This window comes from Rhinopithecus bieti, unplaced genomic scaffold, assembly GCF_001698545.2.
Source record: "Rhinopithecus bieti isolate Rb0 unplaced genomic scaffold, ASM169854v2 scaffold_38631, whole genome shotgun sequence".
NCBI classification, from domain to species: domain Eukaryota; kingdom Metazoa; phylum Chordata; class Mammalia; order Primates; family Cercopithecidae; genus Rhinopithecus; species Rhinopithecus bieti.
This window is the reverse complement of record NW_016817145.1, coordinates 986,719-1,011,641: the sequence shown is the minus strand read 5'-3', so window position 1 is coordinate 1,011,641 and position 24,923 is coordinate 986,719. Positions and strand designations below refer to the sequence as shown.

The window sequence follows — 24,923 nt, the reverse complement described above, 5'->3', positions numbered from 1 at the left end:
TCTAATTTTAATTAGTAATTGAAATGTAACTGCTAGATGATTATTCTGCTTTGTCTCCTTAAAAGGCATCCTGACTTGAAATGGGAAGATGTGAACTCTTGATTTCTCTAATTTGTTTCCAGGGATAAGAAATGGTACCAACCAATTCTGTGACTCAGCCTGGTGCTTATATTTGCCAAGCTTTTACTTACATGTCACATTTAACCTGATGACAGCAACCTTAGGAGACTGATTTAAGAGTGGATTGGGGAAGAGAGACATTTCAACTTAGCAGGGAGGAGAATGAACTTGGACTATAGGCTGAGCATAGAAGTTCTATATCCATCAAGGTTTGGCTGTAGAACTCTAGTGGCAAGTGTTTTGGCATGTATAGTTGAAAATCTTTCCTTAGTAGTCCTGTCCACGTTGAACAGTTCAGCTGTGGTCTATAATAACGTTGCCCATTAGATTGTGGCTTTTTAAAAAACTTTTTATTGAGTTATAACATATAAGCAGGAGAGTGTATGTATAATAAGTTTATAGCTTGAGTTTTTAAAAATTCAAAACATGTGCATAGCCAGCATTCAGATCAAGAAACAGAATCCCTAAAACCTTCCTCCTGCTTCCTTCTGGTCACTGTCCTCTCTAAGGGTAACTGTGCTCTTGATTTTTAATACCATGTATTGTTTTTGCCAGTCTTTATGCTTTCTATAGATGGAATTATGAAGTATGTTCCCTTTTGTGTCTAGCTGCTTTGATCAACATTATGTTTGAGAGCCACCCATGTTGTTGCATGTGGTTATAGATTGCTCTTTATGGGACCATACCACAATCTATTTACTCATTCAGCTATTAATGGACCTTTTGGGCAGTTTCCAGTTTGGCTATTATGAATGGTGCTGCTGTGAACATACTAGTACATGTCTTGGTGAACATATGTATTTCTGGGTGAGCGTAAATAGTCATTTCTGTTGCCTATATATCTAGGAGTAGATTTGATGGCTTCTAATTGCCCTTTTTAAAGATTAAGTGCGTTTCATTTGTTTAAATGAGTGGAAGGGGCCTTTTCACGCCTACTCGTCGTGTCCCCCCACCCAGCAAAAAAGGCTACAGTTTGCTAAACCAGCATTTGTCACACAGGTGCTCATCATCTTTCTTGCTTGGTGGCTGATACATACCTAAGTCCAAATCAAGTGATCCTTATTATTTCAGACAAATCTTCACTTTTCATACTTAAAAAAAAACAACAACGAAACACTCTAGACTCTGGATGGCAAATTATTTCAGTAGCAGATTGTTTAGAAGATTTTAGTTAAAGGTTGGCTGCAACCTACACTCTCAAGTTGTTGGACTAATAACTGAGGAACAGTGTCTTACATCTTCTTGAAGAGTGTATATAGCAGTGAGCACATGGGCTACATGTCCTTCTTAAGTGAGAAACTCTGGGTGGATTACCGGAACTCTAATTAGGGCCCAGCTTTCCTCCTGAAAAAAACTGGGATCATTATGGGCCTAGTCTTGGGGTTGCTGTGGACTTAAAATGAGATACTCCCCAATGAGTCCTCTCAGTAAGTGTGAGGCAGGCAGTCCTCTGTCTGCAAGTTATGGCTCTTTGTGCTGCAGCTGGCTGCCTCTTAGGCTCTCCAGGGTTGAAAATGGGCCTCTTTACTCCTGGCGCTGAACATAAAGCCAATTCCTTCTCCTTACTGTTTACATATCTGGTAGAGGAAAAAATGGGATTTAGTTGGATACTTACAATGGGGATTTCCGAAATATGTTGCACTGTATCCTTCTAAAGAGATAAGCTGTCTTCTGGTATTTTCAGATTATAATTGTAAAGTAAAACAAAAATAATATTAAGTATTTTAGATCAATGAAAGCAAGTATAACTCAAGGGTAGGCTTAATGAACAGGGTAAAGAAGTGAGATATTTTGACAGACACTGATTTCCAAAGAACAGGTGCACACAGTGACTAAAAATAGTCTTGTGTCATCAGCATTAGAGAAAATGTAGTCAGACAAAAACGAGGTTTCTTTTCAACAACCAGGCCTTGAGTAACTTATAGGAATATGGGGTAGTTGAAATATGAATTTATAAAACCGGTTAGCAGGTGTTTCCGAAAAGATTGTGATAATACAATTAATACACCCACACATATTAATTCTTTTACAAAGCATCTTTTAATTCACTGTCTTAATTCCAACCTTTTACAAACCCTGTAAGATAAGGAAGGCAGAAGTCGTAGGATAATGTCACTGGGTAGATGATGAAGCCAATTTGACGTCCATACGTTTCCAAGGTTCCAGGGCTACTTAGGAGGTTTCGCTTCTGGTCTTTACTCCCAGTGCTTTCCTCAAGCACGGAGAATGAATTAGTAGGTTTATTCTGAGTCTATTTCAGGATTATGTAAGTGTCTTAGTAGTGAACACTTACACTAATTATAATTGTACCTCATAATACTGATGCCATTTGTGAGAGGGATTGTAAAAATAGGGGCTTAGTATCACAAACTCTGGAGTCAGACTGTCTGGGATAAAATTCTAGCTTAACCTTTTCTCATCCTGTTTCCTCATCTATGAAATCCATCTCCTGAATCAGTGCATGTAAATAAGCAGAGTAGCGTACTAATTTAATGATTTATTTAAAAAAACCATTAACTATGGAAATTGAGGCTCAGAAGTGGTGACTTATAAGCAAAAACAAACCCCAGACCTTCTCAAATCATCTCCAGTTCTCTTTCCACCAAACTATCCTGTTTCTGTGATAAAGTTGTGAATAAATCAAAACAAATGTTAACCTATTTTCTTTTTCTGGTTTAATACAAGTTTCTTGGAAAGTCACTTTTTCGTTATGCACATCGTGCTTCCCTCTGCAAGGTATTAAGCTCTGAGGGTTACATTCCCATACTTGGAGAATGGAACTGGCCAGTCTGTATGTGGCCAGTCCCTGTGACTGATGTCCTCCATTCCAGCCACACTCGAATTGTTAGCAGTACCCATTCAGTTATTGTGCTCTTGCAATTCTTGGGGCTTTTGTAACAAGTCCACATGTCCCCTCCCTTCTGCCAACTCTTTCTTCTTTTGACAGCCTTCCCTACTACTCTGAGGAATTCAGGGGGCATGTCTTTTGTGCTTGGTATATGCTAGTGTGCAATGAGATAGACATATAGCTCTCACACCAAAAGCCAGCATTTCACTGCCATTTCCAAAACTTTAGGAAGGCCATCTACTTCAATCACTATTTAACATTGTTCTGGTGGGGGTGCCAGCCAGTGAATTAAACAAGAATGAAATAAGATACAAAAGTTTATTTACAGCTAGGGTTGTATGCTTAGAAAGCCCAGGAAGCTCAATTTTCTTTTTTGTTGAGACAGCCTCCCGAGTAGCTGGGATTACAGGCTTGTGCCACCATGCCCGGCTAATTTTGTATTTTTAGGAGAGACGAGGTTTCTCCATGTTGGTCAGGCTGGTCTTGAACTCCTAACCTCAGGTGATCTGCCCGCCTCGGCCTCCCAAAGTGCTGGGATTACAGGCATGAGCCACTGCACCCGGCCGAAGCTCCGTTTTCAATATTGTAGGCACTAAGATACTCAACTTTTGTGGTTAGGTATAAAAAGATAGAAAGAGATAGCTCTATAGATAACTCTAAAAGCTATGGAAAACTTTTTGGCTGGGAATTATATCCATATCACATGGATATAATGAAATAATGGTTCTAATTCATTTAGAAAAATAAAATATTGAGACTAACCAAGAAAATTGTGACAATTGTCGAAGAAAAAACAGGCGAGGGGGATATCATTTAGCTATTTAACTTTACCAGGTATTAAAATATATTATAAAAGTAATAGAAATTAGGCTAGGCACAGTGGCTCATGCCTATAATCCAGCACTTTGGGAGGCTGAGGTGGGAGGATCATTTGAGGCTAGCAGTTTGAGACCAGCTTGGACAACATAGGGAGAGCCCGTCTCCAAAAAAAAAAAAAAAAATTAAACAGGTGTGATGGTACATGCCTGTAGTCCTAGCCACTTGAGAGGCTGAGTGGAGAATTGCTTGAACCCAGAAATTTGAGGTTACAGTGAGCTGTGGTCACGACACTGCACTCCAGCCTGAGCAACAGACTGAGACCTTGTCTCAAAAAAAAAAAAAAAAAAGAAATAAAAGAAAGTAAAATAACTTGATATTGGCATAGGAATCAATTCCAAACAGAATGGTGTTAAAATAGACCTTAATATAAAAGAGGCTAGAGTATAAATGTTCAATGAAAGTAGTTTTTCAAATAATTGGAAAAAATGTGAGTTACTCTGTAAATGGGACTGGGAAAATGGGGCGACCATTTAGAAAAACAGTTGGATCTCTTCCTCATTCCTTGGATGCACCTTGAAAGTGCTAAAATAAAACTGTGAACACTTACATTCTTGGAGCGAAAAGACTTTCTAAACATGACACATCATGGACACATTTGCCTACATTTAATTAAACCTTTGTATGCCAAAATATGGCAAAAATACCATGAAAGTCGAATGACTGATCAGAAAATGCTTGCAATGATGAGAAAGAGAAATTTCATAATGTCTGAAGAAATGCAGCCAGGTGTGATGGCTCATGCCTGTAATCCCAGCACTTTAGGAGGCCAGGGCAGGTGGATCGCTTGAGCTCAGGAGTTTGAGACGAGCCTGGGTGACATCATGAGACCCTGTATCTACAAAAAATACAAAAATTAGCCAGGTGTGGTGGTGCGTGCTAGTAGTCCCAGCTACTCAGGAGGCTGAGGTGGGAGAATCACCTGAGTCCGGGAGGTGGAGGTTGTGGTGAGCTAAGATCATGCCACTGCATGCCAGCCTGGGCATCAGAGCAAGATCCTATCTCGAGGAAAAAAAAAAAAAGAAATGTAAATCCAGAAGAACAGATGAATAAAGGAAATGTTCAGGTTTTTAAAACATGAAAAGGCGCTTGACTTCTCGTAATGCAAATAAAAATTAGTTTTCAGATTGGTGAATATATAATACATGAAATGGTGAGAGTATGGAGAGAAGACAGGCAGTCATCTACTTTTTAGGAGGAAGTATAAATCGAGCAGACATTTTTGTAGGCATTTGGCAGTATCTACCAAAATAAATGCTTATGTCTGTTGCTCTAGCAGATTTATTGACAGGAACTTATTCTGTATATGCACATATAAAGAGGATTTACAGGAATATTCATTGTGGCATTGTAACAGTTTAAACAAAACTTTAGACATTCACATACAAGGAATACTGTGAAGCCAATTAAAATATTTTGTCGGGAATGAACCAAGGTATAAAACAGTGCCATATAGAGTAGAATAAAGAAGAAGGAGTAATGGTAGTACGTGTTTCTTAGAGGAAATACAAGACACTGATCAGCTGTTGTTGGAACTGGGAGACTGGAAGTTGATAATGAGGCTTACTTGTTACTTTATTATTTAATTTAATTTTATTTTTTTGAGATGGAGCGATTCTCCTGCCTCAGCCTCCCAAGTAACTGAGATTACAGGCGCCTGCCACCACACCTGGCTAATTTTTATATTTTTAGTAGGGATGTAGTGTCACCATGTTGGCCAGGCTGGTCTTGAACTTTTGATCTCAGGTGATCTGCCCGCCTCGTCTTTCTAAAATGCTGGGATTACAGGGCATGAGCCACTGAACTTGGCCTACTTATTACTTTAGACCCTTCTTATGTTTTGTTTTTTCAGGGAAATGTTTTTAAAGAAAAAGTGCCCCTATTGCCTATTTAGTGCATTGGTTTGAATAAAAAATTGTTGTTTTACTTCTGCCTTTGAATATGGCATTTTTGGACAAGGTTTGTCATTCTAGAATATTCTTTCCCTAAATAGAGGCATTACTGTACGGTTGGAAATTAAGCCTTTGTAATTCATTTTTTGATGTAGGCTTACTTGTATGCCTGATCTCAGTAAAGACTGACCATGTACTCATGTAGTATTGATTTTGTTTCAACTCGTTTAGAAATATTTGTTGCTTATTTTATGATGTCGTTTTATTCCGTTGATTTGCAAATTGATGTGATCGTAACTGGTGTGAACACTTTTCTTCAGCTGTTTTCTTGAATTGTGTTGGTAGTATCACTTTCATACCTCTCATTAAGGAGGATGCTTTGCAGGGGTTAATTTTGTTTAGTTAAAAGGGAAAAAAATAACCAGGCTTATAGAAACTAACAGCTGTGTTTATTTTGATCTGGACAGATTTGGAGGCCAATCACTGCCACCTTTTATTTCCCTGTGGGTCCAGGAACTGGATTTCTTTATTTGGTCAATTTGTATTTCTTATATCAGTATTCTACACGACTTGAAACAGGTATGTTACCCATAGTTGTTTTAAGTATTGTTTCTTTCTCATTTACTAATCCATGTGTTTTCTTTGGAGGAATTTGGAGGGCAGTTAGCATTACAAAAAGAAACTGCGTATGGATAGTAAATGCTCAGTGACTGTGCCGGGACTGCACCAGGCACTTAGCTTATTCAATTTTTAATCCTCACAACATCCTGAGGTATAAGTAGCAGTGTTACCGTTTTATAGATGCAAAAAGTAGCAGATCAGAGGCATGTCCATCTCCTTAGTGGCTAAGCTGTATGCCTCTCATTTATTTTGACAGTCTCACTCATTTCTTTTGCAGCAGTCCTTGTCCTTCAGTGCAAAATTGGGCTGGAGTATATATGTCTTCTAGATTGGGGTTGAAAAACACTAATTTATGTAATTAAAAGCCTAGATTTATTCTCCAGTTGAAAAACTCAACTCTAAAGTGCAGTGTATAGCCAAAATTTAATGATACGTGATAGTTTATCAGGTATGAATACCAATGTAATATTTTATTTTATTTATTTATTTATTTTTTGAGGCAGTCTTGCTCTGTTGCCTAGGCTGGAGTGCAGTGGTGCCATCTCAGTTCACTGTAGCCTCTGCCTCTCGGGATCAAGCAAGTCTCGTGCCTCAGCCTCCTGAGTAGCTGAGATTATAGGCACCTGCCACCATACCTGGCTAATTTTTGTAATTTTAGTAGAGACGGGGTTTCACCCTGTTGGCCAGGCTGATCTCAAACTCCTGACCTCAAGTAATCCGCCTGCCTCGGCCTCCCAAAGTGCTGGGATTACAGGTGTGAGCCAACGCGCCCAGCCAACCTACGTAATATTATGGATAAGTTCGAAAAATCTTACTGAATTGTCATTTATTTCCTATGATACCTTATATGCTTTTCTGAGTTGCTTACACTAAAGAAACAATGCATCAATACGCTGTGTTACAATATGGATATAATTTTGTTAAATTTAAATGATTTTGAAATGGCTGACTGACTTCAGAGACTTTTTAAACTTGCTCGCTGTTACCTCAGGGTAGAGAACTCTGAACCACCCTTAAATGTAAGTCAGTGTTCATATGGTTGAGAATTGTGAATCAGCCTCATCACTGCAGGGAAATAGTAGGATGGGTATTTGATGTCAAGTAACATTTTTCCTTAAATTGGCATTTGCTACTAGGTTCTTTTTCAAAATAAAGAAATTGTATTAATACAAAGTATAAGGTCATAGACTATTATATTACTATTGGGAGGAACCTAGTTTATTTCCTGAGTTTTACCAAAAGATGAATAGGAGATTCAAGGAAGTGAAGTAACTTGGCAGAAGTGAAACTGACAACCAGTCCTCTCACCACCATATCAGGGGTTTGATCTTTAAATTTACCAGAATATGTGATTTTTATTCTCCTTTGTTCCGATTGGAGCCATTATGATACTGAGTGCTTAGCAGTCTACCTTTCTGGTATAACTTAATTGAGGATTAATTTGTTAGAGTAATTTTTGTTTGTTTGTTTTTTTTGAGACAGGGTCTTATTCTGTCACCCAGGCTGGAGTATAGTGGCACGGTCATGGCTCCCTGCAGCCTTGAGTGCCTGGGTTCAAGTGATCCTCCCACCTTAGCCTCCCTAGTAGCTACAGGTATGGGTGTTAAACTGCCACACCTGGCTGACTTTTGTATTTTTGTAGAGATGGGGTTTCACTATGTTGCCCAGCCTGGTCTTGAACTCCTGGGCCAGAGAGATCTGCCCACCTTGGCCTCCCAAAGTGCTAGGATTACAGGTGTGAGCCACTGTGTCCAGCTGGAGTAATTTTTTTATATTGATAGTAAATGTTATCTCAGTAGTAAAATAGATTAAGTGTGGATGATCTATGATCGTTTATTTAAAATTTTATTCTGGAAAATTTTCAAACATATGAAAAAGTGGAGGGAAAGTCAATGAACCTTTTTTCTTTTTGTTGAGACCAAATTCGCATTAACATAAAATTCATCATTTTAACCATTTTAAGGTGTACAATTCAGTGATCTTTAGTATATTCACAATGTTATGCAGCTGTCACCACAATCTAATTCCAGAACATTTTCATCACTTCCTAAAAAAGCCAAAGCAGTCACAGTTTACCCTCCTCTTCCCCTCCTCCCAGCCTCTGGCAACCACTAAACTACTTTCTGTGTCTATGGATTCACCTATTCAGGACATTTCGTATGTCCTCTGGTGACTGACTTCTTTCACTTATCACAATGTTTTTAAGGCTCATCTCTGTTGTAGTGTGTGTCAGTATGAACCCTGCTTAACCATCTAATGGTTATCACCTCTAATAGTTACCTCATAACCAATCTTGTTTTATTTATATCTATGACTGTCCTCCACCCCTGATTTTTTGAAGCAATTTTGCCAGACATTTCATTGGTAAATATTTCAGAATTTAACTATGAACTATAAGGACTTAAAAAATAATTCTAATGCTATTTTTAAACCTAAATTGCAATAATTCCATGGCCACTCTTTTTTTTTTGGTTTTTGTTTATTTTTTTTGAGATACAGTTTTACTCTGTCACCCAGGCTGGAGTGCAGTGGCATGATCTCAGCTGACTGCAACCTCTGCCTCCTGGGTTCAAGCAATTCTCGTGCCTCAGGCTCCTGAGTAGCTGGGACTCCAGGTACGTGCCACCATGCCCGGCTAATTTTTGTATTTTTAGTAGACAGGGTTTCACCATGTTGGCCAGGCTGGTCTCAAACTCCTGACCTCAAGTGATTCGCCCACCTCAGCCTCCCAAAGTGCTGGGATTATAGGTGTAAGCCACTGTACCCGACCAAAACCACTGGTCTTATTGACTCTTTAGATTTGTCTGTTCTGGGCATTTCTTAAAATCATACAGTATTTTGTTGCCTTTTGTGACTTATGTCTTTTATACAGCATAATGTTTTCAAGATTCTTCCATATAGCATGTGTCAGTACTTCATTTCATTATATCGCCAATTAAGATTCCATCGTATGGATATACCTCATTTGGTTTATTCAGGCATCAGTTGATAGACATTTGACTTGGTTTCATTTTTTGGTCATTGTGAATAATAGCTGCTATGAATGTGTAGAGGGGAACTTTTGAGATCATTCTATTTAACGCTCTTACTTCATAGATAAGAAAACAGTGATCTGGAGTGGTGGTGACATGTCCCAAAAGTCACAAAGCTCTTTGAGTTAATGCAGTTAGGACTGGAACCCAGGTTCACTGATCCCCAGTTTTCTCTCAGCCACACAGCTTTAAGTTAACATCTTGACAAAATGTTTGCCACCTGCATATTTTCCTGCCTCACTAAATTGTTAGGTATATAGCAGAGTTGACTTATTTATGAGGTTTCTGATTTGAACTGAAAGACTGTAATTTGAAACCAGTTAATTTGTAAATTCTGAGTTGCAAGCGTGTCAGATAATATAGTACTGTAATTTATATGATTACAATATTTTAAGTACTCAGTCTAAAGACTCCTTAGGAATCAGACAGCCAAAGCCACATCAAAAGAAGCACAGCTATTATTAAAATTCAGAAATTGTGTTAGAATTTCAGCTCTGATTCATCATTGTGATCCTCTAGCATTAGGCCTGCTTAACACTGTGGCTAAAGTGTGCTTTGAGGTATCAAGGGAGAAATAAAGGAGAGTAGATGACACTTTTGCTGGAAACCTATTTTGTTTTAGATATATCTTTCTGCCTTACTGACACTTGTTGGGTTTCTTTTTTTAAATTGTCTAGCTATATCATGTAGCTGTGAGGGGGTGTGGAGTGGGGAGGGAAAGTAACTTTCAAGCTAGAGTGATCTTACAGTCATTTCTGGTTTTTTTTTTTTTTTTTTTTTTTTTTTTTTTTTTTTTTTTTTGCTTCTCTTAAAGTCTTCTAACTGAAGGCATTAGGAATCATGCTTATAAGAGAGGCCGTTGTTGATTATTCTGCCCAGTAAGGCATATGGCGCAGTGACAGCAGCACTGTGCTAGTAATTTGATGTCACTCTGCTTCTAACAAGCTCTGTGGCTTTGGTCATGTGACTTTAACTCCGCATCTGTAAGAAGCAGGTCATAGGTCTTTGCATTCTCCGTTCCAGATGCAGTATGAGGATTGAGTCAGAGGCTATGGAAAGGTTTGGGGATGCTTTATTCCCTCTTTCCCCCACATTGTATTCACCTGGTAGAATGTAAGTCTCTGGAAGACAGAGACTTTCTTTTTCAGTATCTAAGGCCAGTGTGGTACAGGTGGTTGTGTGTGTGTGTTTGTGTTTGTAATAATAATGGTAAGTACCTCCCAGCATAGCCATGCTGGAGGATACACAACAGGAGACAAAACAGCCATGGTTCCTCCTCCGACAGAGCTTACAGTCTAGTGGAGGAGGACAGGGATCAAGCGTGTCATCCTGAATGTGGCCTTCAGGTCACGGTGAGAGCCAAGAAGGAAAGGCTGACAGGCTGGGAAGGAGCTTGGGGGGCCTCACTGGTCTTTGGGATGCAGGGCTCAGTAGCTGTGGAATTGACTGTACTTTCTCTGCATCTGTTTTAGCCTGTGGTAGTCAGAGCATGTCACTTATTGGAATTCAGTTAGGAGAGCATAGATTAACCTTACTCAGATAACTTTGATTCAGGGCTTTATTGGGGACATTGTTTAGATATGTAAAAAAATTCACTTTTCTAGAGACGAGTGGTTTTTAAAATGTTCTCATTTTGGCTTTTTCTATAACTTTTGAAGTGTTTCTCTATGTAGATGTTAACTTTGTTCTGAAATTCTGAACCATGACATTTGGCTTGTTTTTGTTTCCAGGAGCTTTTGATGGGAGGCCAGCAGACTATTTATTCATGCTCCTCTTTAACTGGATTTGCATCGTGGTATCCTTCAGTCTGTGATTTTGGGCCAGAAATAAAACCAGTTTTTTCCAGGTTTGGGGAAATAGACCGTATTATATAAACATTTCAAATTACAATATTTGCATCTTAATTGACTACAGTTAATAAGAATAATTAAAGTTTTTTTTAAAAAAAGCTGTAGTAAATCATATAGCCCTTGAATTATGCGTTATCTTACCATTTGTGGGATTATTTTCCCACCTTTGGTTGAGTAGTTTTATGACTGTTCCCTCTTCTTGTTCCCAGTTCTTTGTGTTCTCATGTGTGAGAGCTTGTTGACTGAGGCACAAAGAGAGTCCGTGCCATGAAACAGCTTTTGAAATCTGTGGTCCTTATCAGAAAATTAATTTACACCCAGCATCCTTTTCTGACTTCATTGTCGTCCTTCTCTGGGGTCCTACATAGTAATTCAGTCCCTCTATAAAGTACCCAGCTCTGGGAAGGGACACAGTACGTTTCTCTGCTTTGTATCAATAGCAGTTGTCAGCCGCCCTCCAACTGCAGGACTCTTACAGATGGTGAGAGCAGCAGCAGCTCTTGATGTCTCAGGTCCTGTGCAAAATTGGTGAGCTCAAAATTGCCTTTGGGCTCAGCTTCCATTTAAACTTGGCCAAGGGCCAGAAAATGTGGTACTGTGGATGCCCTTTCCCCTCCTTTAAGGGAAGGAAAAAAATATTTTGGACTTTAACCATGCTATAGAGCCCTGAGAATGTAAGTAGAATGATTATTTCCTTCAAAGGCTACAGGCATCTTTATCCTTTATTTGAAGGAGAGACGTTAAAATGCAATAGCAGAGAAAAAGAATGCTGGGTGACCAGACTAAGTCATAGGCTGAAGCTGCTGATTTCTACTGTGTTCTTGTCATGGTATCGTCGAATGAAATATGCGTAATGAAGAGTAGATACCTTTGTGTTGTGGACCGTTTTAAGCAATCTGAACTATAGAAAAGTATTTTCCTTCAGAACACTGGAATTAACTTAAAAATTTTTTTAATAAAAAAATGTATATAAATTAGAGATGGGGTCTTGCTGTATTGCCCAGGCTGGTTTGGAACTCCTGGCCTCAAGCAATCCTCCCATCTTGGCTTTCCAAAGTACAGAGATTACAGGCATGAGCCAAATTACACCTGGCCGAGTGAACTTTTAAGTGGGGGGAAAATACACATATCAATCTTGACTAGGTACAGAATGCTGCTTTTATATCTGATCTTTAACTTTACAAACCAAGATTACTGGCTTAACAATGGATATGCAGGTAAGTGTCCCTTTAAACTATCTATTTGCCCTTTCATATGTTTCAAATCATCACTCGCCATCAGAGAAATGCAAATCAAAACCACAATGAGATACCATCTCACACCAGTTAGATTGGCAATCATTAAAAAAATCAGGAAACAACAGGTGCTGGAGAGGATGTGGAGAAATAAGAACACTTTTACACTGTTGGTGGGACTGTAAACTAGTTCAACCATTGTGGAAAACAGTGTGGCGATTCCTCAAGGATCTAGAACTAGAAATACCATTTGACCCAGCCACCCCACTACTGGGGATATACCCAAAGGATTATAAGTCATGCTGCTATAAAGACACATGCACACGTATGTTTATTGCGTCACTATTTACAATAGCAAAGACTTGGAATCAACCCAATTGTCCATCAGTGACAGACTGGATTAAGAAAATGTGGCACATATACACCATGGAATACTCTGCAGCCATAAAAAAGGATGAGTTCGTGTCCTTTGTAGGGACATGGATGCAGCTGGAAGTTAGAATTACCATTATGAAAAAGACAAAACATAACAGATGCTAGCACGGATAAAAACAGGCAACTCTTACACACTGTTGGTAGAAATGTAAATTAGTTTAGCCACTATGGGAAACAGTATGGACATTTGTCAAAAAACTAAAAGTAGAACTACCATATGATCCAGGATTCCAACTACTGGGTATTTATCTAAGGGAAAAGAAATCAGTATATCAAAGAGATGCCTGCATTCACATGTTTACTGTAGCACTATTCATAATAGCAAAGATATGAAACCAGCCTAAGTGTCCATCAATGGACAAATGGATAGAGAAAATGTGAAATACACACACACACACACACACACACACACATATACACACACACACACATATATATATATATATATATATACTGTTAGTGGCCTTTGTCAGAAGTTGAAATTGCATTAACTATGGGGTTAATTATGTGTATTTTGAAATTATAGAATTACAACTGTTTTATTTATTTATTTTTGAGACAGAGTCTTGCTCTGTTGCCCAGGCTGGAGTACAGTGGCTCGACCTCTGCTCACTGCAGCCTCCGCCTCCCGGATTCAAGCGATTCTCCTGCCTCAGCTTCCCAAGTAGCTGGGATTACAGATGCATGCCACCACGCCCGGCTAATTTTTTGTATTTTAATTAGAGATGGGATTTCACCATGTTGGTCAGGCTGGTCTTGAACTCCTGACCTCATGATCTGCCTGCCTTGGCCTCCCAAAGTGTTAGGATTACAGGCGTGAGCCACTGTGCCTGGCCTACAGCTGTTTTATTTTGAAGATCTTAAGTCAGCTAAATCTTTGAAGCTCTTACATGAGTTATCTAAATCATTGCTTTCCTTGCTCATTTCTGGCCTCTTTTTGGTGTTTGAACATTGACAATGATGGTTGTCTAGTATTTTCTAGGCATGTGATGGTAATGGTTTCTAGTATTTTCTAGGCATGTATATGGATTTTTTTAAAAATTGAGATTATATGGTAATGCTTTGTTGCTTTTTGTAAATAACAGAGCTTGACTCTTACATTTCTGAATCCATCTAAAATGATGTAGTTTTGTTGTATTTTATTATAGGATTTTGTAGTATTCATTTTATGATAAATAATAGGATCAATTTATAATTCTGATCGGATGAGTTTCCCTTTACCCAGGTGAGGATTGTTGTGAAGAGGAGGGGTAAGAAGCACAGTAGATGTACACAGTTTTTATGTGCCTCTGGAGCTTGGTTTTTACATGTCGACTTCTTTTGCAGTTGCTGATGATTCCTCTGATCATGTCAGTACTTTATGTCTGGGCCCAGCTGAACAGAGACATGATTGTATCATTTTGGTTTGGAACACGATTTAAGGTACTTTACCTTGGTTGGGAAAGTATCGTTTTCATTTGTCTTTGCAGAAATCCCTCTTCGGTCCAGAGATGTACTTTCTGACTCATCCAGAAGAGGTCACTGCAGAGCAGTGTACCACAGGCAAGCCCCTTTCTGCCCTCCTCAATCCCAGCTCTATTTAATTAGCCAACCTGGAGTCTGTTGCTAGCCTTTGTTTCTTCACTCCCTCTCTACCTCAGGCCCCTCAGGGATATGTCCCTGAGTGATCTTATGTGTCTGTGTTAGAGAGAAGGAGAGATAACTCATGTGAAACCCTGCCTTTACAAATCAGTTCTTATCACTCCCTCATTCCCTGTTATTTGCTTTATACTGTAGCTGAAACAGACTGTTTTTGCCCCCAAACACTTCTCTTTGTACATTCTTTCACAATTTTCCGCCTGTAACATCTTGATTCTCTTTTTCGTAAAAATCCTACCCATTCTTAATTTGAATTGGAACTGAACATATTTCCTGAGTCTCCTGCCTAGAATTCGTCTTACCTTTGGGCTTTTTCAATACTTTGTGTGTCTCTTTAGTACTTACCACATGTAGCTGTAAAGTTGTTTAAGTATAACCCTCTCTTTCCTAGTTTGTGAAGTTTCTTGCAACTCCTTTAGCTCTTGGTATGATGTCTTGGATTTGGTAAGAGGCTCAAATGTTCATCTGAAGAGCTTTCTTATTTGGGAGAGTATTAGTTTAAGATGTCAATGTGTGATGAGATAAAAATTCAGAATAATTTTGCAAGATATGTAAAAGAAGAACCTAAAAAGATGGGGTATGTTTATTTTATTTGTAACAATTTGTTGGCTGGAATCTTAGTGTGATTCTCTCATGGGCCTTGCTTTTAGTAGCATCTGTAGGACACTCATCTGCTTTTTGAAGCTGTTTGTTAATAGCAATTCAGCAGGGCCTGTATTGCAGCAGACCTGTGGGCAAAGTACTGTGTCCTTCCAGTTACAAATACACAAGTAAGTCTAGTTTTAGATAGGAAGGTTTAAGTATAGTGGGAATATGCTAGATTGATCTGAGAAATTTTGCGGTAACCTTCCAGAGGATTTATATAAAGCGCTTGTCAGTGTATCCTTACCCATTTTAGTCCCTGTAGTAGCTGTGTCCTCGTCAGGTGTGGCTACTCACATTTGCATATATTCATTCCATCCTAGGCCTGCTATTTACCCTGGGTTATCCTTGGATTCAACTATATCATCGGAGGCTCGTAAGTGATATTAGATTTATTTAATTGGAAACTAATCCTTGGGAGATTTCCATTAGTTTTTATCTTTCTCTAACCTTTATACAACTTTAAAGAATCTCAACATTGATGCATTAGAACCTTGTACTTATGGGATAATTTCACCTCAATGGAATTGATTAGATTGCGGGGCTTTAAGCACATTTAACATTGAATGGTTGTGATTTTGTTAACTTACTGTTACACACAGTATGTCGCTATGTGTGTATAGCAATAAATATGTATTTCTGGATTCACTATTCAGATTGAGCAGAGACCTAATTTTTGTCTGAGTTGACTCCTCTAAGAGCTATGTATAAAATTACTATGTCTTATATTCTTAAGGCATTTCCAGAATGCGTTGGAGACTGCTGATCAGTCATAGAAATCCATATTCTTAGATAGGATATAATTTTGCAAGTGGTTTGATAATACAGAACTTTTTTTTTTTTTTTTTTTTTTTTTTTTTTTTGAGATGCAGTTTCACTTTTGTTGCCCAGGCTGGAGTGCAATGGTGCGATCTTGGCTCATTGTAACCTTTGCCTCATGGTTCAAGCGATTCTCCTGCCTCAGCCTCCCGAGTGGCTGGGATTGCAGGCACCCGCCTCCACGCCTGGCTATTTTTTTTTTTTTTTTTTTTGACATTTTTAGTAGAGACAGGGTTTCACTGTGTTTGCCAGTCTGTTCTCAAACTCCTAACCTCAAATGATCTGCCTGCCTTGGCCTCCCAAAGTGCTGGAATTACAGGCGTGAGCCACCGTGCCTAGCTGATAATACAGAACTTTTGGCCAACCAGGGTCAAATATCTAGTCTATTGGTCAGGAATTAGAACTAGACATAGGAATACCTTTAACTTATCCAGTCAGAATTTTAAAGGGAGGATACCAAGATGCAGCTTCTCTAAGAACTCCCATTGGTTCATATTTTCTGTTTATTTATTTACTTATTATTATTATTTTTTTTGAGATGGGGTCTCGCTCTGTCACTGAGGTTGAAGTTCAGTGGTACGATCTTGGCTCACTGCAACCTCTGCTTCCCAGGTTCAAGCAATTCTCATACCTCAGCCTCCTGAGTAGCTGGGATTACAGGTGTGCACCACCACACCCAGCTAATTTTTGTATTTGTTGTAGAGATGAGGTTTCACCATATTGCCCAGGCTGGTCTCAAATTCCTGACCTCAAATGATCCTCCCGCCTTGGCCTCCCAAAGTGCTGGGATTACAGGCATGAGCCACTGCACCCCGCCAGAACTCCCATTTCTTATACTACAAACTACTTTTTAATATTTCAATCGATTTTTATAGTGCTGGTTCTTCATGTATCTGACTTATTTGCTCTGTGTGATCCTGACTTCTTCTGCATATTGTTGGGGAGAAGTGAATGAATGGAGCGGACTGTTTAGAGCAAAGCATGTTCTGAACTTGGTAAAGCTGCTCTTCCACCCAGGAAGGCGAAGTCTAAAGTAGTTGCAGGTGTTGATTTGTCCCTGACAGGAATCATGTTGCAGGTGAAGACAAACAGGATACGTAATAGTAACAGTAGATCTATACACTCTTGAGGTGACCTGTGTGTAAGCCATGGGAAAACTGAAGAAGGTCAGTGTTGATTTCAGGGTGCAAGTCAGCTTTCCTAAGTGATCTCTGTGGTGTCTTACACTCAAGGGTACAAGAGGCAAGAGAGAAGTGCTTAATAGTTCCAGGAAAGGGGGAACAGGCATTTATTGTTCCTCTTTTCCTTACTCCCACGCTTCTCTCTTGGTAGCCTTCATGTTTGCCCACATTTTATCAATACAGTATTCATGACTGAAAGCATTCAGAAGCGTGCTTTACAACTTCCCCAACTCTTGAGGCAGGAAGTAGCAAAAACAATATTTTGAGGATGGGCTGGTGCTTGAAAGAGATGTCGGAGGGGCTGCTGGCCTTGAAGAGTGGCGGGCCTCATTGGTTCAGCAGGACTGATTTCCCATCTCCCTCAGAATGCATTTGCCACTCGGACTACAAAAGGGCTCATTGTCAGCTCTCACAGACTCCCAGGGACTAAATGGTCTGCCTTGAAGGCTCTCTTCTTTATGCTATTAGTTAAAACTTGGTTCGTTTCACTATATTGCTTGAATGTCTTTAAACTCATTTGGCTCTCTTTGCAGGGTAATCAATGAGCTTATTGGAAATCTGGTTGGACATCTTTATTTTTTCCTAATGTTCAGATACCCAATGGACTTGGGAGGAAGAAATTTTCTATCCACACCTCAGTTTTTGTAAGTGCTTTTGTCCTGTCTCATCTAACATTTTAGTGCCTGTGTTCTTAATGCATCCTAATAAGAGCTCCATGAGGAGTATGATTTACCCCCATGCCCCATCTGATGGAGTAACCTAAGGCAACAAATGACTTACGCTCGTCACATAGTCACAGGAAGTCAGGGATTAAAGCCTCAGCTCCGTTGCCTTCTTGTTACTCTTTTAGCCAGGGACCACTGACAGCTGGGTTCCAGCATTACAGGAGGCCTCTCAGCCCACCGAGCCTGCCGAGGGACCTGATGCAGCTCCAGAGTGCGAAGCAGTGGGCTGGGGAATCGGCAGAGTCACAGGATAGTGGGGTGTATTTTCTTGGCCCATCAGTTTTTTACCCATGATTTTGCCCAAGGAAGGGTAAGTTAGCTTGTTAGTCAGCAATTTTAAGCATTTTTATATTAAATGCTATGGAGTAGCCATTTTACAGGACTGTTCAGGGTTAAAATGAGAGACTTGAGGTTTGTATGGTCCCAACCCCCTGGGAGTTTGTGCTCTTTGTCTGCTTTTAGGGTTTATTGAAGTAGGATGCTAAGGCAACAGCTTTGGTTTTTGAGACAAACTTGGGTTTGAATCTCAGTCCCCTCAGATAGCAGTTTTTATACTGGGAAAGTTGCTTAATCAAGCCTCCAAGTTTCAGTCTGCAAGTCTGTAAATTGTGGGGGAAACTACTGTCTCACAAGACTGCATGAAGTAAGATACACCGTTGGGAAGCACATAGTGGGTTCTCCATAAGTAAAGCTAGCTGCCATATTCCTGAAGGTGGGGGTAGGAGAGCAGGATTTTGATGAGCTGAGAGGAGATGCGCACACACACACACAGGCATGTAATAGTCGTGTGACCATTCTGTCAGAGAGGCAAAAAGGCTGTCAAAGAAGGGACCAGTTAAATCACCATCTGGGTGTCACAGCCTGCCTGACAATCACGCCTAATCTCATATCAGGGATATGCAGTAATAGCTTGCATTTAAAAGCTTTAAAAAAACAAACAAACCAAACCCTTTCACATCTTGCTAATTTTAATGTTTTGCAGTTCTGTCATTCTTCTAAGGGATCAATGAGGGCAGTAAAACTTGAGCAGGCCTCCTCTTTCTCCTCTCCTTTTATAGGGTAGGGGTATGTTTTTCAAAGACTTTTCAAATTGTGAACTGTAATTTACAGAGCTATGCCATATTGGTGGTTGTGGTGTGTGTGTTTTTCTTTAAGAGAATAAAAGGAAACTTGTTTCTCTTCTGAGCCTTGAATTGCCTTCAGGCTAAAAAAACAAATGACCAATCTGGTTTCTAATTATCAAAGGACATAATAACAGCAGGTTTGGCTTTCTGATCTAGGTTTATCAAGTAGGATGGCAGATGCATCAATTAAAAAAAGCTTGGTGCTTTTGGGGGGCAGCCAACAGTTACTTTACTTTAAATGGACATATTCTAACTTAACGGCTTATAGCTACTTCTCAGTTGTGGGCAGCACAGGATGCAAGATTCTAGTGGCAAAATCAGCAGAGCCCTGGAGCCTGCCTACCACTTGAACTTTCTCTGTTGGTGGAAGTCCTTCTGCTAAATTTTGCATAAAGATCAGATGACAAAATACAGCTCCTTGCAAAAGCAGTAACTGCTTTGAAATTACCATAAGTTTTTGTTGATTATGTATAATGGTATCTTTTTATACTAATTATTTGCATTTAATTTCACTATCTACTTAAGCAGTAGAGATGGCTTCCATATTGTCTTAGAGTGAGTAGCAAAGCAAGACAGCCCTAGCATTGCCTTCTGTAAGTGTTCTATTTTATTATGTACTTTGGAGGAATATTATTGTACCAGAAGGCATGGATGTTGAGAAACCAGCACTTGGAAAATACATTTTGATTTAATGGTAAAGCTGTATTTGTTTAAAATGGAGGAGGTGAGTATAAGAAGGTATAACTATTTTTCTAAATGGAATGCTGATACATTTGTATCACCATTTTCCATTCCATTTAGAGTACTTGTATCTTCTCTGTACACATTAAATTTTGTGTTTAAAAGGGGTTGTTGGCCGGGCGCGGTTGCTCATGCCAATAATCCCAGCATTTTGGGAGGCCAATGGGTGGATCACGAGATCGGGAGATCGAGACCATCCTGGCCAACATGGTGAAACGCTGGCTCTACTAAAAATACAAAACTTAGCTGGGCATGGTGGTGGGCGCCCGTAATCCCAGCTACTCGGGAGGCTGAGGCAGGAGAATCGCTGGGCAGGGACGTGGAGGTTGCAGTGAGCTGAGACTGTGCTACTGACTCCAGCCTGGCAATAGAGTGAGACTCCGTCTCAAAATAAATAAATAAAAAAATAAAAAAGTGGGTTGTTGTCTGTTTTGGGAAGAGGCATGAAGATATTGAGTATTATGTAAACAGACTCCAGTCACTGACTGCTGTCCCTTCCCAGGCAGGAGGCATGTAGTATAACAAGTAGTGCAGGGTGCAGGCTCTGGAGCCAGGCTCACTGGGTTGGAATCCTGTCACTTTTGAAGCGCTTCACTCAGTGTTGGCTCAATTTTCTTGTTTATAAAACAGGAGTAATAGTAATGCCCACCTCATGGGGTTGTTGTGAAGATCAAATGAATTTATAAGCAGGCAGCACCTGGTGTAAGGTAACGCTCGCTGAGTAAGTTCACAGAGTAGCTGCTCTTGTATAAGGTCAAGTATAAAGCCTGTCCTCTTCAGGGTTTCTGCTGTGGACAAGTCACTTGTCATGACTTACTCTTGCTGCCAAGAAGGGTTTAAGCAGAGGTGTCAGATCATCCTCTCTGCCTTCAAGCAAAATTTTAAACATTAGGATCTGCTAAGTGGAATAGGTTTAAACACATTCTCAGTTCACTAATAAAAGAATCAAGGATGGGAAATAGTTGGAAAATACTATTGAGAGTGTAGGCTTGGGTTTAAATTCTCTTAGCTGTTCTGTGAACTCTTAGTTTATTAATTTTAAGGTGGGAAATCATGTAACCTTCTGGGGCCCCAGCTCTCCCACCATCCGTGAGAAGAGAAGAATGTACCTGGAAGGCAGACTCTGAATAAATTTTAAAACATGCCCATACTTCCAACATAGAAAGCCTTCTTCCCCCGTCTCCTTTGATGGACTCAGCTGAGAGCCTTTTAGAAATGCTGTGCAAGGCTCAAACACGCAGGCTGTGGATTTGGCCTTTGAAAGTGAATGTATTTTGTATCCTTTGATCCAGTTTGAGCCATATTTGGATATACCAAGATGCTATCAGTCATTCTTTGGTTGCTGGGCTTGTGGGTGTAATATTTTTGTTTCCATACTGTTCTGCATGGATTACTTTTATAAGCGGAGAAAAAAACATTCAGAGTGTGAATTTAGCTGAAATCTGAATACATTTAAGAAACATGAAAAACGAATGCCTTCTGTGGTCAGGCCATGGAGCTGAGTACTGAAAACACAAAGTTAAATAAGACATTGTCCCTCACCGCCTTCAACATGACAAGTGCCATGGGAACAGCAGGAGAGGGAGGTGTTCTCGGAGGTCACCTATGTGAAAGTGACTTTGTTCTCTTCTCTCCCTTTGTGTCCCGTCTTTCTGCACCAGGTACCGCTGGCTGCCCAGTAGGAGAGGAGGAGTATCAGGATTTGGTGTGCCCCCTGCTAGCATGAGGCGAGCTGCTGATCAGAATGGCGGAGGCGGGAGACACAACTGGGGCCAGGGCTTTCGACTTGGAGACCAGTGAAGGGGCGGCCTCGGGCAGCCGCTCCTCTCAAGCCACATTTTCTCCCAGTGCTGGGTGCGATTAACAACTGCGTTCTAGCTAACACTGTTGGACCTGACCCACACTGAATGTAGTCTTTCAGTACAAGACAAAGTTTTTTAAATCCTGAAGACAAATACAAGTGTCCCACAAGTTCCCCAATTCTCATTCAAGTCCTCACTGCTGTGAAGAACAAATACCAACGGTGCAAATTGCAAAACTGACTACATTTTTTGGTGTCTTCACTTCTCCCCTTTCCGTCTGAATAATGGGTTTTAGCGGGTCCTAGTCTGCTGGCATTGAGCTGGGGAGCTGGGGCTGGGTCACCAAACGCTTCTCAAAAGGACCCTTATCTCTTTCTTGCACACATGCCTCCCTCCCACTTTTCCCAGCCCCAACATTTGCAACTAGAAGAGGTTGCCCATAAAATTGTTCTGCCCTTGACAGGCTCTCTTATTTATTGACTTTTGCCAAGGCTTGATCACAACAATCATATTCACGCAATCTTCCCCTTTTGGTGGCAGAACTGTAGCAATAGGGGGAGAAGACTGAAGCAGCGGATGAAGCGCTTTCTCAGCTTTTGGAATTGCTTCGACCTGACATCCGTTGTAACCATTTGCCACCTCTTCAGATGTTTTTATGAAAAAGTACCACTGAGTCAGTGAGGGCCACAGATGATATTAATGATATATGAGGGTTGTTGCTGGGTGTTTTTTTCCTGAGTTAAGTGATCAAGACTGTAGTGGAGTTGCGTCTAACGCAGAGGTTAGGTTTCAACCATGGGGGATGCAACCCCTTTGCGTTTCATATGTAGGGCATACTGGCTTTGTGTACCCCGAGTAGTTGGGTTGCTTTGTGTTAGGAGGATCCAGATCATGTTGGCTACAGGGAGGTGCTCTCTTTGAGAGGCTCCTGGGCATTGATTCCATTTCATTCTCATTCTGGATATGTGTTCATTGAGTAAAGGAGGAGACCCTCATACGCTCTTTAAATGTCCTTTTTTTGCCTATCCCCCATTTTTTGGTCATGTTTCAGTTAATTGTGAGGAAGGTGCAGCTCCTCTCTGCACGGAGATAATTTTTTAAAGTTAATATAAGCACATCTAAGGGAATAACATGATTTAAGGTTGAAATGGCTTTAGAATCATTTGGGTTTGAGGGTCTGTTATTTTGAGTCATGAATGTACAAGCTCTGTGAATCAGACCAGCTTAAATACCCACAACTTTTTTTTCGTAGGTGGGCTTTTCCTATCAGAGCTTGGCTCATAACCAAATAAAGTTTTTTGAAGGCCGTGGCTTTTGACACAGTTATTTTATTTTATGACGTTATCTGAAAGCAGACTGTTAGGAGCAGTATTGAGTGGCCGTCGTACTTTGAGGCAACTAAAAAGGCTTCAAACGTTTTGATCAGTTTCTTTTCAGGAAACATTGTGCTCTAACAGTATGCCTATTCTTTCCCCTGCTCTTAAACAGTGTGATGTGTGTTATCCTAGGAAATGAGAGTTGGCAAACAGCTTCTCATTTTGAATAGAGTTTGTGTGTACCTCTCCATATTTAATTTATATGATAAAATAGGTGGGGAGAGTTTGAACCTTAACTGTCATATGTTTTGTTGTTGATCTGTGGCCACAATAAAGTTTACTTGTAAAATTTTAGAGGCCATTATTCCAATTATGTTGCATGTACACTCATTGTACAGGCGTGGAGACTCATTGTATGCATAAGAATATTCTGACGGTGGGTGACCCGAAGTCTCCGGTGTACCATCTTACCAGTCAGCTGCCTGCCAGCAGTCAGTTTTTTCCTAAAGGTTTACAAGTATTTAGAACTCTTCAGTTCAGGGCAAAATGTTCATGAAGTTATTCCTCTTCAACATGGTCAGGAAGCTGATGACGTTATTGATTTTGTCTGGATTATCTTTCTGGAATAATTTTACCGAAACAAGCTATTTGAGTTTTGACTTGGCAAGGCAAAACATGACAGTGGATTCTCTTTACAAATGGAAAAAAAAAAAAATCCTTATTTTGTATAAAGGACTTCCCTTTTGTAAACTAATTCTTTTATTGGTAAAATTGTAAATTAAAATGTGCAACTTGAAGGTTGTCTGTGTTAAGTTTCCATGTCCGTGCTCTGCTGTCTGTTAGATACCACATAATTTGTGTAACCAGTCATCTCTTGAAGAGCATTTAGGAAGTACCCAGTATTTTTTGCTGGATTAATTTCTGGATGCAGATTTCCTGGGTTTTCATTTTAATGAAGGAGGATGCTTCCTAACTTTGAGTGAGGAGTCATATCTGCTTGTAGCATGCTTTATGGCATTTTTATAGCTTCTACTTATGGACCTGAGCCCTGGAACTTTATAGAATTAGATTAATCCCATTTCCTCATAAGGCACACACAGACTAGATAGCAGTTACCATGACACTCCTGACCCCCCCCCTTTTTTTTTTCTTCTCTCGAAGGTGAACTCCCAGTCTGTATCTTGGGCCTTCGGCAGGCCAACTTCACTCATCACAAGGTGAGGTGACAGGAATCAGGCTGTATGTATGTCCCTCTTCTATTACTGGGCAAATACTGAAGCAATAGAAAAAGATCCTGCTTATTTAGAAGGACACATTGCCAGTGTCACTGTGTTCTAAGCTATCTTTTGAATGACACTGATCTAATAATAGGCAATGTTGCAGTTGCCAACATCTTCGTTTATTGCCAACTCTGTTTCTGAGGTCCCTGCCCCTCTTACACTTTCAGCAGTAACTTAACACTCTGAATAACTAACCTTTGGAAGAAGTTACTCCTTTCTGGACTTTATACTGTTTGTATCTTAGAAGGCTGGGCTGAGCAAATGGGTTTATTGGCAGTTCACTTGTTCGCCTTCCAGAGTGACTGGTGATCAAAATTGGCCAGGAATACCATGTCCTGTGTTTACTTCTTTCTTCAGTCCTTCCTACCCTTCCCTCCCTCCCTACTTTTTCTCCCTGTCCCTCCCTCCCCCTCCTTCCCTGCCTCTCTCCCTCTCTCTCTCTCTCTCTCTCATTTCTTTCTTTTTTGAGATGGGATCTCACTCTGTCACCCAGCTTGGAGTGCAGGGCATGATCTCAGCTCGCTGCAACCTCCGCCTCCCCGGTTCAAATGATCCTCCCACCTCAGCCTGCTGAGTAGCTGGGACCACAGCTGTGTGCCACCACACTCGGCTAATTTTTTGTATTTTTGGTCGAGATGGAGTTTCACCATGTTGCTCAGGCTGGTCTCAAACTCCTGAGCTCAGGCAAGCCACCTGCCTCGGCCTCCCAAAGTGCTGGGATTATAGGCCTGAGCCATGGTGCCCAG

The 24,923-nt window shown here is 40.3% G+C and overlaps 1 protein-coding gene across 1 annotated transcript in view; it reads left to right on the top strand.

Annotated features, from left to right (window-relative positions):
* DERL1 (derlin 1) overlaps positions 1–23,694 on the top strand; it is a 29,255-nt gene extending 5,561 nt beyond the window's left edge. The window contains exons 2-8 of the mRNA XM_017855883.1: positions 6,204–6,315; positions 11,120–11,184; positions 12,430–12,456; positions 14,236–14,331; positions 15,513–15,565; positions 17,723–17,833; positions 21,441–23,694. Coding sequence (XP_017711372.1) covers positions 6,204–6,315; positions 11,120–11,184; positions 12,430–12,456; positions 14,236–14,331; positions 15,513–15,565; positions 17,723–17,833; positions 21,441–21,579 — 603 coding nt within the window. The 3' untranslated portion in view covers positions 21,580–23,694. The remainder of the gene's footprint in view (positions 1–6,203; positions 6,316–11,119; positions 11,185–12,429; positions 12,457–14,235; positions 14,332–15,512; positions 15,566–17,722; positions 17,834–21,440) is intronic.
* The last annotated feature ends 1,229 nt before the right edge of the window (positions 23,695–24,923 follow it).